We start from the raw sequence: 14,903 nt of genomic DNA, 5'->3' as shown, positions 1-14,903 counted from the left end.
GAAAACTCTCCACAAGACTGGGCACAATAGGAAACTGATAACTTGGTTATAGAAGGGAGTTCAACAACATGCTGGAGTGTCTCTGCTGCCCCTTAGCTTGCCTGAGAAACAGAGTTGCAGACTGCTTTCAATGATAAGGCGAGACAAACTATTCTGGAATATCCTGCAAAAATTACACAGAACGCCAATTTTAAAATTATAAAAATACGAATACCTCACAGGGCAATCTCACTCAATTGAAAATCCAGAAATTATTCCCTTGGGAATGTCCCAGGTGCCAATCGTACACCAGCTCACCTGACACATATGCTTTTGGGCTGTACGTAGGGAGTTGTCATACTGGGTATATATCCTCAGCCTGAGAAGGCCAACTTACTTTTTCATGGTTTGGTGTAAATCCATCCACTGGGTTGTTGATATATTAACATTTAAAAAGGCTGGCAGATTAACACTTGTATAAAATCACAATTTACATAATGCAATTTCTGTAAATCACTTTTGAATTTGTTGAGGAATATAATTAGTTGATAAATGGGACAAAATCATTTCTTTCATTTTGCAATTTTAGTACCATAGAAAAAATCCACAGCAAAGTTGAGACAATATTAAATGTGACTGACCACAGAGACGTAATGGGGCTACTCAGTGTCACAGAAAAATAAATATGTTGACACCATTAAACAGAGATTCTACTGAAAATGGGGGTTCAGATGTTGACATTAATTTTGGCTGAGGAAACTGGCACCACTTTCCAGAAATCCCAGTTTTGCTTTGGAAAAAAAAGAAAGCTATGCTTGGAAGAAGGGCCTATTAGGATGCATGGGCTTGTGCTGCAGAGCCTGGCCGAAGGTCATATAAAGCCACGATGTGAATGGCCAAAGGTGCCGAATGCATATGACATGTGAGTGCCGTACATTAAAAAAACTGAAATTTGCTGAACAAACACAACTAGAGATTAGCTATGGTTGACTGGACACCAACAATAACTGTCTGATCAATATTATTTGAAAATCATTTGGACATTATGAACAAGACCTCTGAACAGAAGTAAGCATAATAATCAAAGAAACTACAGTAATTTTCAGACATTGCCCCAGAGTTCAATCACCATAATCCAGGTGAAACAGTGCAAGCAATTCATTTACAGTACCAGTCAGCTGATGGAAGATAACAATGCTGACCACTGTAGGCAGGATGGTGTCCTTAACCTAGAAAGTATTTTTAGGTGCCAGACATAAATATGCCCTATTCATTTTAAAACAATGGCACAATAATTAATTTGCAGTGGCTACTAAACATTTAGAAGATTAGCCAGGATAAAGAACACATCTGCAGATGACAATGTGGACAAACTGTGATCGATTTACCACATCTGTGAGACAAACATTTAATGAAAATCGTATGTTCAATAATCTTTTTAGCTGCTGAACAATTTAGCAGCACCAGCAAACAGACACCACCATTATTTTCATGCAACGCCCATCTTTCAACGACAAGAGGATTAGGCTTCTTTCAAAACAGGATATTTGACAAGCGTCTAGTTTGATGTGCCCACAAATTATGCTGCATACTTTGCTCCATAAACAAGACATTATTGATTGTGAATAAATTACATTCTTCTTGCAATGCTACATCCTTACCCACTTGAAGTGTAAGGTATACAGAAATGTCTTGTGTTGATGCGCTTTTCATCTGGGGTGTGCTCACCTAATACTCTTATAGGCAAACTAGTTAGTATTCTCTGAACCCCATAAAGGCAATACAGCCAGGTCAATCCTGTATCCAATAACCTGTCATTCAAGGAGTTTGCAGGACCGCTGTCAAAGAAAGGTATGAAGTGCTCCCACTGCTATTAGGCACATCAAGTCTTTCATGACTACTGAAGCACCAGCAGCATTTTATGGCCAAATCCAAAGGAAACTGGAGCATGAACCGACTGCAACCAATATGTATGCATACTGACTGACATGCAGATTTGGTCAAGGAAAATTCCCCAAACAGGTAATCGGTGATAGTAAGGGCACTCTGTGCTGGTCTTCCTACAGTTAAATGTTTTATTTGTTGGCAAATACTGAACTGCTTTACATTTTTTTAAAGCTTTGGTAAATGTGGCTATCAGTATCATTGCTGTATCACTTATACAGTAGCGCTGATGCCAGCATGAGCACCTGCTGTGCCTCATGAGTTGCCCTAAATGGATCTGATCTAGCTCGCTCATTAGGAAACCCCTACTTCAATCATACAGGTCATGGGGACATTATGTTTAGTGAGAGTATAAGAGTATTTAGAGGGGAAAAGGTCAGGGGGATTTTATCCTTTCATAGTTGCTTGTTTTGCTACTAAAACTTCTGTATCAATCAGTCTGAGATCGAGATACAGCACAGGGATGTGGAATTCCTATCGCCCGACGCCCGGGACATCTTGTTTGGGGTCAAGGGCAACAAGTTTTTATGTTTACTTTGTCCTTGGGACAAGTAGGCCCGTCCCTCTGCAGCACAAACCCTTTGGCTGCCTGTTTACAGAGAGTGGAACTCTCTGCAGTTGAGGTAATGTGTTTCCAAAAGATAATGCTGTTGGAACTTGTATTTATGGTTCATTATTTGAAAACCTTCATTATTAGGGTGAGTGCTGTAAATAAATGTTTTAAGGTCACACTTGACTACTGACGTTGGTTCCAGTACAAAAAAAAAAAACGTGTATACACATGTTTGAAAAGTTTAGGCTATGAGGCTAAGTATAATGCTCCGATTAGATGCAAATGAAGTGTCATTTAGTAAAATGTGTTGATGCATGCTAGTATTTCCCAAAAATATTTCTAATGGAAAATCAGTGTAACCATTTTCAACACGAATATGGGAAGCATGAAAATAAACAAACACTGACAAAGCCAACTGGTCTGACATATTTTTTTTATAAGTCTTTTAGTTTCATCAATGCGTGTCTTGTTTTGACATGGCTTTTATAACACTTTATTGTTGTGGGAGCTACCAGGACCTCAACATTGTAACAAACACTGGCAAAAAAAAAACCAAAAGTATTTGAACTCTAAAAGCACACGTTGCCACCAGTGGCATAACAAAGGCCCCGCAGCCGCCCTCCAGGGTGCCCCTTCAGCACAGCACCTGCCCTGAGTGAGTCTGGAGAGGGGGCTCCTCCATGTTCTTTGCAAAGGGGCACCCTCCAGTTTCGTTACGTCACTGATTGCCACTGTAGTTCCTGACACTGAACAAAACTACTTTTTGTGCCAATATGCTCCTTGTGGAAGAGCAGAATGTGATCACTCACAGTAAAGCCAGCCGAACGAGAGAGAAATAGAAGATTAATAAAAACAAAATGTCTTTGTTAACACCAGACCTAATTAGGGACCAAGACCCACATGTAGGTAGCTTTTTGCATGTCGCAAACAGCGACTTTCGCTGTTTGTGACGTGCAAAAAGCACATTGCGATGCACAAACCCAGTTTTGCGATTCAGTAACCTGGTTACCGAATCGCAAAACGGGTTTGCGACACGCAATTAGGAAGGGGTGTTCCCTTCCTAATTGCGACTCGCAGTGCAATGTAGGATTGTTTTGTGACCGCGAACGCGGGCGCAAACCAATCGCAGTTTGCACCCATTTCAAATAGGTGCTAACACTTTCGCAAGACCCCTTCCCCATTGTGAATGTCACTGTAAACATTTTTTCAGAGCAGGCAGTGGTCCTCTGGACCACTGCCTGCTCTGAAAAAATGAAACGAAAACGTTTCATTTTTCGTTTTTGTAATGCATCTCGTTTTCCTTTAAGGAAGCAGTCACAGACATGGTGGTCTGCTGTCTCCAGCAGGCCACCATCCCTGTGAGGGCCGCTATTCGCAAGGGGGTCGCAAATTGCGACCCACCTCATGATTATTCACTAGGTGGGCATTTGCGAAGCCCTTTTGAATCACAGATGGTGTCAGGGACACCATCCTACATTTGGATTTGCGACTCGCAATTTGCGGGTCGCAAATCTGAACCTACCAACATGTGGCCCCAAATTCTTAAAGAAAGTCACAAAAGTGCACCCATGGTATATGTCGTACCCCTATAAAATATTTGTGAACTGTATTTTAGCATGGGTAAATACGCATGTGTAGATTTGCTCATGTGAAAATCTATTGAGCATTTGCAAGTTCATTTTCCCTCCGGCCACTTTCTTCCCAACCCTGGAAGAAGTTCTAATTCTGCCATTGTCAGGAGTAAATGTCCAACCTTTCTTATTATGGGAAAATATTAGGGAGAAGCTGGTGAAAATCTTTAAAACATGCAGGTTAGTAGGTTTGCAGACTCAAAGGCATTCCAGCCCTGGAACTATTGCTTACTGCTTCCTCCAGCCCTAGTATGCATATCTGCAGAAAGGTGGCAAAATAAGGAAATTGCTACAGTAGGGATTGAAACTGCAAGTATTCAAGCCCTACTATGGTAGTAGCCCTGGCATAATCAGAGAGGCTATTATCAGAGCTCTTACATAATGAGATTGCTGCCATAATTTTTCGCCACACTACATGGCACCAAAGGGACAAGTAGATCTTTTTACAGGACAAGTAGATTTGAGAAGCAACCTGTCCCCTGGACAAGTAGATATTTTAATAAATTCCACACCCCTGCAGCAGCTACCTTAAAAGTTTGCAGCCTTGTCTTTGCAGCAAAATCTGCTGCACAGTTCACTTTAGCATTAATTCCTTCACTTTTATGGACTATGGTGTGCAGTACGTCGACCAAATTAAGCTTGTCCTACAGAATAGCTACCTTTCCCCAAAGCAGTTTACTTTTATTTATTTACCCCTTTAAATCTCTGAATCCATTTAAGCACCAATGCAGTAAATCTACATTATAGTCCTGTAGGCAGAATGCTGAATCTGTCACAGTAAGTAGGGGAACTCATGAATCAGCCTTCTTAAGGGTAAGTATCAGGATATGTATTTCTGTTAGTTATGTAGCGGTGCTGTGCAGAATTTTAATGTGTTGCACAGTGTCTTGAAGTCAGCATCATCAAAAGTTCCCGGCGCCATAGCACAAGCCACAGGATAATTCTGTTTAGTGCCAACCACAGGCTGTGCAGAGCTGTCTGTAAAAAACAAGTTTTTTATACTGATGGATGGGTAAAATACTTGGAGTTTGCGGAATATTTTGTGTATATGCCAAACGTTCTTGAGTGGAAAGTAGAGGATCATAATAAAGTTATATACCAGTAGCATACAAAGAAGCGTCCCACTGCACCCAAAAAAAAGTGTAGAGCATGCACACTGGTAATACTAGCGCTTGTTGAGTCTTCCAATGTAGGAATGGCTGAAACTAGAATAATGTGTTCTCCCTGTGCCATTCCAAAAGTATAGCTGCCTCTACTTAGGAGTACATTTTTCCTCAGCAGAGGAATTCAAGAGTGATCTGTATACTATGAGAGTTATCTATCCCTCACTGTAAACTACTTATCTTTAGCATGGTGTGCTGGAGTCTGTAAATATTTAAGGCCAAAAATACAAGGCCTTTGTTCAGTTACAAATGGCCCATTTCACAGAATCAGACCATTTGTGAAAGAAAATTGCTCTTTAAAATGTACAAACTGTGATTCTAGTGAATTGCATTTGGGTTTGCAACCAAAAACAGAATTGCTATTTGGAAGGGGTGTGTGTACAGGGCAGCCAATCCACATAGGGAACCTGAATGGGATGCAGTAATGTTTTGCAACCGAAATGCGGTCGCCCAACATCCATACTTTACTGCCAATTCAAAGTTGGTGATAACCCATTCATAAGTGGGAAGTGGTCCCCTTGGGATAACTTCCCCTTTCAGAATCGCTATTTGGTAATCAAAATTACTAATGTTAGTACATCTAGCCCTTAGGACCTCATTACAAGTTGGCGGTCCTCTAACAGTAGGTTGGCAGTACAAACTTGAAAGATTGGTTGAAAATGCAATCTGGACTGCAGTATGGCAACGTAGAGCCCCATTTGAAAGTTGAGAAAGCATAGGCCAACCGTTTGAGATTTTTTCCTAGAGGCTAATTGAATGGAACCAATTTGGGCTAACTGTCCTGCAGCTGATTCAAGTGCCAGTTAAATTTGGTATAGAAGGATAAGTCCAATTGTCGAAACTCAGAACCCCAGAAAACTCTACAACTACCATTCCAATACAGAATTGTTTGCAGCGTAATGGCTAACAGTCTGACCTCAATCCCAAACTACTGGTGTGAATTTTTGGGTAGTTCAACAAGAACCCAAGATTTAAAAAGGTTGAAGGGTTAGGCCCAAGATAGATCCTTTGAAAACTTCTGCACTGACCTGAACATTCCCATGCCACTAGGATGCCAGTTTCTGCCCTTCCAATCACAGAGTGATCAATATCTTGCATCTTCACTCCCCTGGTATAGAAATTGTCTTCTGTTGGCTGGATCTGAGCAACCTAATTCCAGACAATTTGACTATCCTTCTAGTTGAGAAACTTTGAGAAGTATTGTGGTTTGAAGCTGCAGCTTGTTCTTAACACTACAGTTCAGTTCAGTTCATAGATGGGACTGGTGAAATCTTGAGGGCCAGTGGGTAGCCCCAGCACTGCGAGTCCCTCCTGTCATATGAATGTCCTGCCAGCAGAAAATCTGGACAGTGAGGGCTGGTTTTGTGAAAGCTACTACACCTGCCCTACTGAAACCTTAAGTTTGCACTTTAAATGGTCTAAACTATGTGTTGCCTAGACACTGGTTACCTGAGGTCTTCTTGAACCGGATAACAAGACTCTTGGTAAGGAAAACAGTCACCATTGCATTTGCTTAGTTAAAAACAAGAAGTGCTGCTGGTCATTTGAGCTTTACAGTGTGGAAACCAAAGTAAGTGATCACACATTCAGAGAACCAAATATATATTTATGGTGCTACTACAGAAGAAGATGCTGACTGAGACAAAGGTGGCATAAGTTGAGACAACTGGTGGAGTTTTAGGCAATAATCTTTCTCCCCATGGAGAGAACCATTGAGCTGTTGATTATGATTATGTATGATTATTACTTGTGACAGTGCAGAGCCATCTACCCGTTGAAGTCAAAGGAATCTCTTTGAAAGGAGCCACATAGAAGACTGAGCAATGGGGAAGTCATTCAAAATCATAGTCTCAACTGAGGTAAAATGATTGTTTTTTCCCCCCAGATGTTCCACCCAGGTATACAATCACTGTTACACAAACAGGAAAAATAGACGTTAGAAGGGTAAGCTGCAACTGTCAGGTGGCAGAATGGAGTTTAACCACAGCACTGAAGTTAAGTCTAATCTCTCTGAAGGAAGGGCCTACAGGGTGAAAAAACACAAAATGTTTGAATGTAAATGTTGGGAGCAGATCGTGACCCACACTAATATGCATGCAACAGGAAACTCGCAAAGATATGCAAATGCTTTGAGAAAAGGGCTAGGCCTGCTTATGATGTACTCATCTTGGTTCTCAAATAGCAAATTAAAAGTTTATTGGCCCTCCCTGTATGTAGGTGGGATCATACCCGCAGTTTGAGAATGGAAGCAAGCCAGGAGCAATATGTTTAAATTAAGTGGGACCTTGTAGGATTCGGACAGGAGAAAAGGGTTAGAGAGGAACATTCATTTGAACTATTAACACCTCTGCAGGCTGCTCCTACGAATTATAGGGAGTGAAACAGGATGATCTACAGTGCCAAAAGCTGTTGACAGATTGAAGAGGAACAGCAATGCACAGAATAACCGACTTTAAATGCTATGGAGTAATCCTAAATGTTCACTAGGACTTGTTGCACATCAAGGTCAGGTTTCTAGCAAAATCAATTAAATTTGCTTTATCTCAGTGGCCTGAAACCTGGCACTTCTTAACATGACAAGGACAAGGACAACCTTGATATAAGGCCAGTGGATTTTGGTTTCTAAGCTGGGTTCTTATGTTAAAAATATGTTCAATTGGTAATTACTTTATATGTTAGCTTAAGTTCGAATTTGCTGAAGGAGTAGAATTTATCTTTTTTATCTCAATGGTCACATGTAATCAAGCATCCAAAAGCGTTAAACCAGAAAACTGATAACTTGTTATCTGGTCTTTGCACCAAGATGGAGAGGGAAGCTAGCTAGCAGTTCTATGTTAGTGCATGCTTCACAATGGGTTGCTTAAGTAGTGGGATGATGGCAGCAGTTACTTGTAATTTATTGTTTTGTAACTGACTGATGATTTATTCTCTGGCTGTTCTGCGATGGTTTACCATCTGATTGCAGCAAAATTGAATATACTGCTTTAATTTTATATCATCCCCACAGGTGGCCCAAAATTACTTTAGCCATTCAGAATATCATAAAATGGGAATTAAAAAAAACATAAAAGCAAATGTATGGGTTGAGTCTAGAATGTTGTGAGGATAGTCTCTGCTTCTACAATTCACAGCTTAGAAACCTAAATACATAAACATACATCTGAGAACTATGGTAACGTATAAAGTCCCTAGTAAGTCTGGCAATAACTCAGGGGCTGAATAACCTAACAGCCTCTAATGCATGTTCCAGTTGTGTAGTGACTCACGCCTCCCTTGCGTACAACACTTTCTTGAAAATGCATTCTGACATGTCAGTGCACGGGTTGTATGTTTTACAGGACAGGCTCATGACAACAATTTGAGAAAGAATCTACTGTATCGTACACAAACCATGTGCACGAAGAAGCTGCTAACTGTAGTCCCCGCATGACACCGGGCAAAAGGCTAGCATCAAACAGTGAGCATAGACCTCTTCCCCTTTCCATTCAGCAAGTAGACAAAAATGAAATCAGTAAAGAAAAGTGAGGATAACGTTAAACGCATTTTGCAATTCTATAATAAAATACTCCAAGAATAGAACAATGAGGTATGTAACACAAATTTAAGCACTGATGCACAAAAAGTAATTTTGAAAGAAATTATTAAATATTTGCAGAAAATATTAGGAAAATACAATGCAAGGGAAAGTAAAAAGGGAGGCAATAGCGGGAAGTGGGAATTTAATTTGCAATATAGACTAACAGACTATACGTTGGAACATTTTGTAAAGTAATTTTTAAGTTATAGAAATAAAGAAATAAAAAACTTAAAATACTAGCGGGAGTTATCATGCATGCCACATGATGAAAAAGGATGTAGTAACCCATCAACTTAAGAATAGTATTTTTGGAATATTTTTCATAGGAATTTCAGGACCTCTGTGTACATTTTTATTTGACAAAAGTCAACAGATATGTGTGTGTTAAGCTTAATAAAAGATTCAAATTAATATAGGAAGAATGTCACCCAGGAACACTGCAGGGCCTACATCCACCATTAACACAGACTATCATGTAAAAAAAAAAAGCATAACCCCTAACGTTCTAATATCACATTCCTAAAAGAAACTTTTCTCACCAGGAAAGAAGCAAAGAAGTTGAAAAGGCCGAGGGTGGTGCTGGTCTACTCAACATCATGTTCTTCCTAAGCAAGAAAAGTAATAATTCTAGTTAGGAAATGTGTTCCCTCAGTGAAAAATACCTAAGTGAAGCCAATTTCGATTTAGTGAACGGTACATGGAGGATATGTGTTAATACGCAACAGTCATGTTTTATTTACAAAATGTAATTCATTTGGTAAGGACAGAAAACGAACAGATATCGAGAGGGAGAGGGATTCCCATCAAAAAGAACTTCAGTTTCATAATCAACTGGTGGCTTACAAGTCAAAACACAAAAACGCACAAAGAAAGGGATGTTGACTTGCAACTTTATCAAGAATTCTATATTTCAATGATTCTTTCATTCCACAATACCAGTGAGAAATGTGGCAGATGAGACAATTGAGACAGAAACAAATACAAAAAGAGTGGATTGGCTTAATCTTCACAGAGCCACAAAACATGTTCAAGGCTTTATAAGCCACTAATGGGAAGCAAACTACTTCTGTAAATCTTAACATGGAAAAGATAAGATACAGAGACAAGAAAAAACGTGATGGTGTCAGGAAAGTAGCTAATAGTATATTAGCAGAGAATATTTACTGACCTGTGACAAGAGTTCTCCATTTTCTGTCTTCTAGAGATTACCATTTGATGCCTGGAGAAACATGATCTTAGGACATTGGCTACCCTGCTAAACTAAGGACATCTGACTTTGTCTACTGAACGAGGTAGCAAGAATCTTCCCTTGCTGCAAGAGTCCAATTTCATACTGAGTGTGGAAAGTTGGACATAGATAGTTTAAATTCAGATCACGCACCAAACCAATTCCATTCTGGAGGGGTGGGGCTGAAGGCAGGTGAGACTAGGAGTGTCTGGTATATGACAAGCGTAGGAGAATCCTAGCCAGTTCAGAGCTGGGGATTTCCCCTAGCTTTTTGGGTGCTTGAGAGGCTTTGATTTTCTGGTCTTGGTAATGAACCAGCTAAATATCCAAAACACAAAACAGCTAAACTAAGTGTTTCTAAAAGATGCAAGGCGACCATGTATCCTCTACGAATTTGGTTTATATAGTTTCTCTGAAAGTCTGGTTCTGACTGGCTAAAACAGTATATGACAGTCACCACACATCTGATGAATGTAATTAAAGAAACAACACTTTATAAAAAATTAGGAATGTGTTTCAGTAGTTCCAAGTATTACATATGACAGCTAATTGGGGTGCATGCATAGAGGTACCAACCAGTTCTAGTTAAGTACATCAATGTAAGAAGGGCGCTTCTATATCCCTTGCCATTTGTACTATAATCCCTAACTAGAGCAAACAGAAGTAGCCATAAAGAGCACTTTTCAACAGAATACAACGTTATTCTAATTTCTTCCCTAGGTCTCCTATCTAGGTGTATTCCTGACTCTGACCAGATACAGTGATAACAGGAGAATAAATAGACCACAACAATGACTCAAACTCTTGACAGCCACAACCATAGGTTAAACACTCATTAGTTAAGTTGCTTTTGATCCTAGCTGCAAATATAAATGTATCTAAAACTGGTGGATCCAAAAAACAGGAGAGCAGAAAAAGGAATTCACAGCAGTCTTTCATATATGCCAAACCAGAATGGAGTTGTTGAAACACTCAAATTGATTCATGAACAGGTTCACTCAGGCGAAGAAGCATCTTTTTGAAAGATCTTTATCAGCTAATTGCTATTAGTTTGATTAGTATTATTCTACATTGATAGATCTGATGCTCAGGCTTTGCAAGCCTACTAATAAGCCACTGGCACCATTTAGATTCAGAGTAAATAGTTTGTCTGTCTTGGACTTATTTCCATTACATGTAGAAACTGGGAGTAGTAAACCAGTGATGATTGATATAAATCATTTCAAAAACCCCACACAGTGTCTTTCGGCAGCTCAATTCTTTAATAAACCAGGTATGATCTCAATCTCTGTAAAAAAAAAAAAAATCTTATGTTTGTTAGAAATGGCGTAGAAAGCCCCTGCAGTGATAGGAGTAAACTAAAGGACAGCTATCACATAACATCTTGCAAGAGGCGTTCCTAACATGCAGGTGTGGCAACATTTGTAATGAATACACGTGCTGTATATTCTTGTGAAATATTTGACTTATGGGTAGAGTTTGATCCTGTTGATCCAAACACAGGGACCCTTTATACATACAGACATACACCGGTTTGAGCTAATTATGTACCTTACTGTGACCTGGAAGTCCCTTTTAGACACCAAGAACTCCAGGTATGGTTTGGTTGTCAACTGCCTCATGTAGTTCTAAATGTCAGAATGGGACCCCTAAGTAAAGAGCGGCCCACCTAACCTGTATTGGCTGCATATACACCATATCCTGTTGTAGCAACTATGACTCACACAGAAAAGACACAATTACTGAATTAGTTAGTGAATGTCTATAGATGACTTAAGGCAGTATGTTTTACAAACATCCGTGCCAGCTCCTTGTGAACCTGCTTCACATGTACATGCCGCAATAGAGGCAATCAGTCCACAGACCATAAACGCTATTCTGGGCAAAGTGACAACAGAAATTGAGATGAAGTTCCATTCTGGATTGCTCAAAAAACCAACCATGTGGAAGCGGTTTATCCTCACACAACACACCACGGTAAACACAGAATTTTATGTTTGATTCATCCCCTTGGGAAGGTATCCTCATTTGATGATTGCAACAACCAGGTAACAGTACTTGCATGTATTTACATTATCACCAATAGAACAAGCTCATTAGCAGTGTTACCAGAAGTATTAAAACAAGTACAAAAAAAGCGTGAACCAACTCTAGATTTACGGGCAATTTTGAAGCAGTTTATTCTGAGCAATATATGAGGAGACGTGGCAGTTATGGGAGTATGCCAGAGGTTGGCAACAATCGCGGTTCAGGATTGTGAACAGGAATCACTGAAAATTATTTCACGTGCTTACACCGCTATGGGTTGTAATACCTTAGGTTTGCAAGTTCTTTAGCTTCCTCTCGAAGCAAAGCATTAAGATTTACGGTTCTGGCAAGGAGAAGGCTACATCAGAGATTATAAAAAGAAGCAGAAAGTAAAAGAGAAAACAAGGACTGGATCTCCTTCAGACAGGAATCCAGTCGGGTTGGATTTAATCTGAGGGGCCGTGATAAAATTAAAAAAGCGAACCAGTATCAGCACTCTAATAGCCTTTCTTCTCATTCTTTCCAGGACTCTGACGATAGAAAAGCCTGACAAAAGAGGACGACGTGAGTATCACAGAAAACACAAGTATGTCACGCAGAAAAGTGAATCGGGACATATGGCTGAGATTAGCGTAAAGAGGCAATAACAAGGTTCGGACTCTAAGACTCACTTTAAAACGAAGAAATTTGCCAGACTAACAAAGTAACATGCCCTGCAAACTACAGATACTTCTGTGGAACAGAACTTGCTTGCGCTTCTGGACAGCGCAGCTGGAATGACAATAGTTTGCCAGAATCTCAAAGAGAAACTGTTGATGACTCCAAATAAAGAGCATACACAGGTTGAAACACCAGATGGACATGTAAACTCTCCTGATAGGGTTAATAATGTAGAAATACTGATTAAGGACGTTATTACACGTAGCATAAAACCAATATTCTGGCCTCATTTACTGATGCACATCATATAATTCTTGCAAAAGATGATTTGCTTCTGTTTTTTTTATTTTTTATAAAGGATGCACATCAAAGTGAGGAGGTAATAATGCAAATGATTTCCTTCTTAGTACTGGAAGAGTTCAGAGAAAAATATTCAAGTAAATGGGCTTTAAAACAGGCACACCTGTTGTATAGAAATCAAGCATGGTAGAACAAAGACTTGGTTCCATATGTCACTCCTTAAAGGAGTGAGCCATGATTGCAGGCTCCATATCCTCTGAAGCCAGAAGCTAAACCAGACATATAAGCCATTAGGCTATAGGAATTTAGACAAGCACATGTGTTGAACAAAATGCTGTCACCCCTGAGACACTCCTCAGCGTTCTGGAAGCATCTGCCGCTGTCCCTGATGGGACGGGTGGCCCTGTCAAAGATAGTTGCTCTGCCATGCCTACTCTACCTGTTTGCCATCCTTCCATTGCTCCTCCAGGGCTAGGTGTTCCAGGAGCTCACCCCTGGATGTCCGATACAATATGGGTGAAAGGCCGACAGCGGGTAGCCTTAAATACATCTATTCCTCCCCCTAGATGTGGGCTGTTTGGGAGCACCAGATTTTGAAGCATACTACCTGGCAGTGCAGCTGAAATGGCTGATGACCTGGCTGGCTCTAGAAGCACCACTGGAGGCGCGCTGCCTCTGGCCCAGAGTTTCCAGCACAGAGGCCATGAAAGGCGGTTCCCCCTCCTATCGCTCGTGGTCGGTACGTCCAGATACCTTCATCACAAAGAGTGTAAACCCCTTTCATTTGTAAACAGAAAATGAGTCCCTAAATAGCTCCCCTCTCCTGGGCCAATCCTTTGATACTATCCTTTGACCTCACGCCTTTCCTCTTTCTCCTGGGCCATTACTCTGAGCCCAGCGATTCAGAGGATAAGGGCTCTGCAACTTATTGCAACTCTGACATCCCCTGGACTCATGTTTTTTTTTTTTTTTTTACAAAACCAACAGGCCCTGAACAGTTAATGCTGACCTTGAGGTGCCTCTGCCTGAAGGCTAAGGGAGGAGCATGGTGCACCTGTACTGTGAAGCCGAGGGAGGTACAGAGAAATAATGAAGAACGAAGCCTCTCACCAGACTGCTCATTACCTGAAGGTCATGTATATTTGTGCAACTGGTTATTCACTGGCTAGGGAGCCCATACAGGCTTTAACGGACTGAGTCACTTGGAGTTTTAAGATGACAAAGACTTGGGTTCAGATTTACTTAAAAGTTATGCAACGCAGCACAGCAACTAAACGCTGTGCTGAATTATTTGAAAGGGAGAGAACATAACAGTGGCGAAGCTGCAAAGATGTGGCACTACTTTCCTCTCTCCCTGAACTGGTTCACCTTTGGCTACCATGTGCCAATGCGCACACCCTTGCTTTGTATATGTGCAACAAAATGCAGCAGACTTGCAAAGTAGGAAAAACAAGACGAAATTAAAACATTTCCCCTAGTTGCGCCTCCCTCGAGGAAGTCTGGGATTTTGTCTCAAATCAGTGTCTACGATTGTTTCAAAATAGCGATTTCTGTTAAAAACCAGTAGGTGGCTAAATACACTTGACACAAAGTATTGCAAAGCAGTGTAACTTCACATTACTTTGGGAAATTAACGTAAATCCTGATTTGCTTTGGACAGTAAATCCCAACATAACACTTTGCATCAGCTTTGCATTACAAAGGTAATGCAAACCCAATGCAATGCATTAGTAAATGGGCCTTATTGTTTTGACAGGAGACCTAAGAGTGCTATCAGCTGACGTCTGGAGTCTAACCTTTTAACATAAATATTAAAATGTTTGCATATGGTACAGTGTTA

General features: G+C 40.4%; 1 protein-coding gene across 11 annotated transcripts in view; it reads right to left on the bottom strand.

Moving 5' to 3' along the window:
- Positions 1–14,903, bottom strand: part of HMBOX1 (homeobox containing 1) — a 394,167-nt gene that overhangs the window by 157,000 nt on the left and 222,264 nt on the right. For 6 of the 11 annotated variants that reach the window (XM_069233792.1, XM_069233791.1, XM_069233784.1 and 3 more), the window contains exon 5: positions 9,387–9,452. The exons of the other annotated variants lie outside the window; for them this stretch is intronic. In XM_069233792.1, coding sequence (XP_069089893.1) covers positions 9,387–9,452 — 66 coding nt within the window. The remainder of the gene's footprint in view (positions 1–9,386; positions 9,453–14,903) is intronic. 11 annotated transcript variants of the gene reach the window in all.

Source organism: Pleurodeles waltl, chromosome 5, assembly GCF_031143425.1.
Source record: "Pleurodeles waltl isolate 20211129_DDA chromosome 5, aPleWal1.hap1.20221129, whole genome shotgun sequence".
Taxonomy (NCBI): Eukaryota; Metazoa; Chordata; class Amphibia; order Caudata; family Salamandridae; genus Pleurodeles; species Pleurodeles waltl.
The sequence above is the reverse complement of the archived record's forward strand: the minus strand, read 5'-3'. Positions and strand labels throughout refer to the sequence as shown.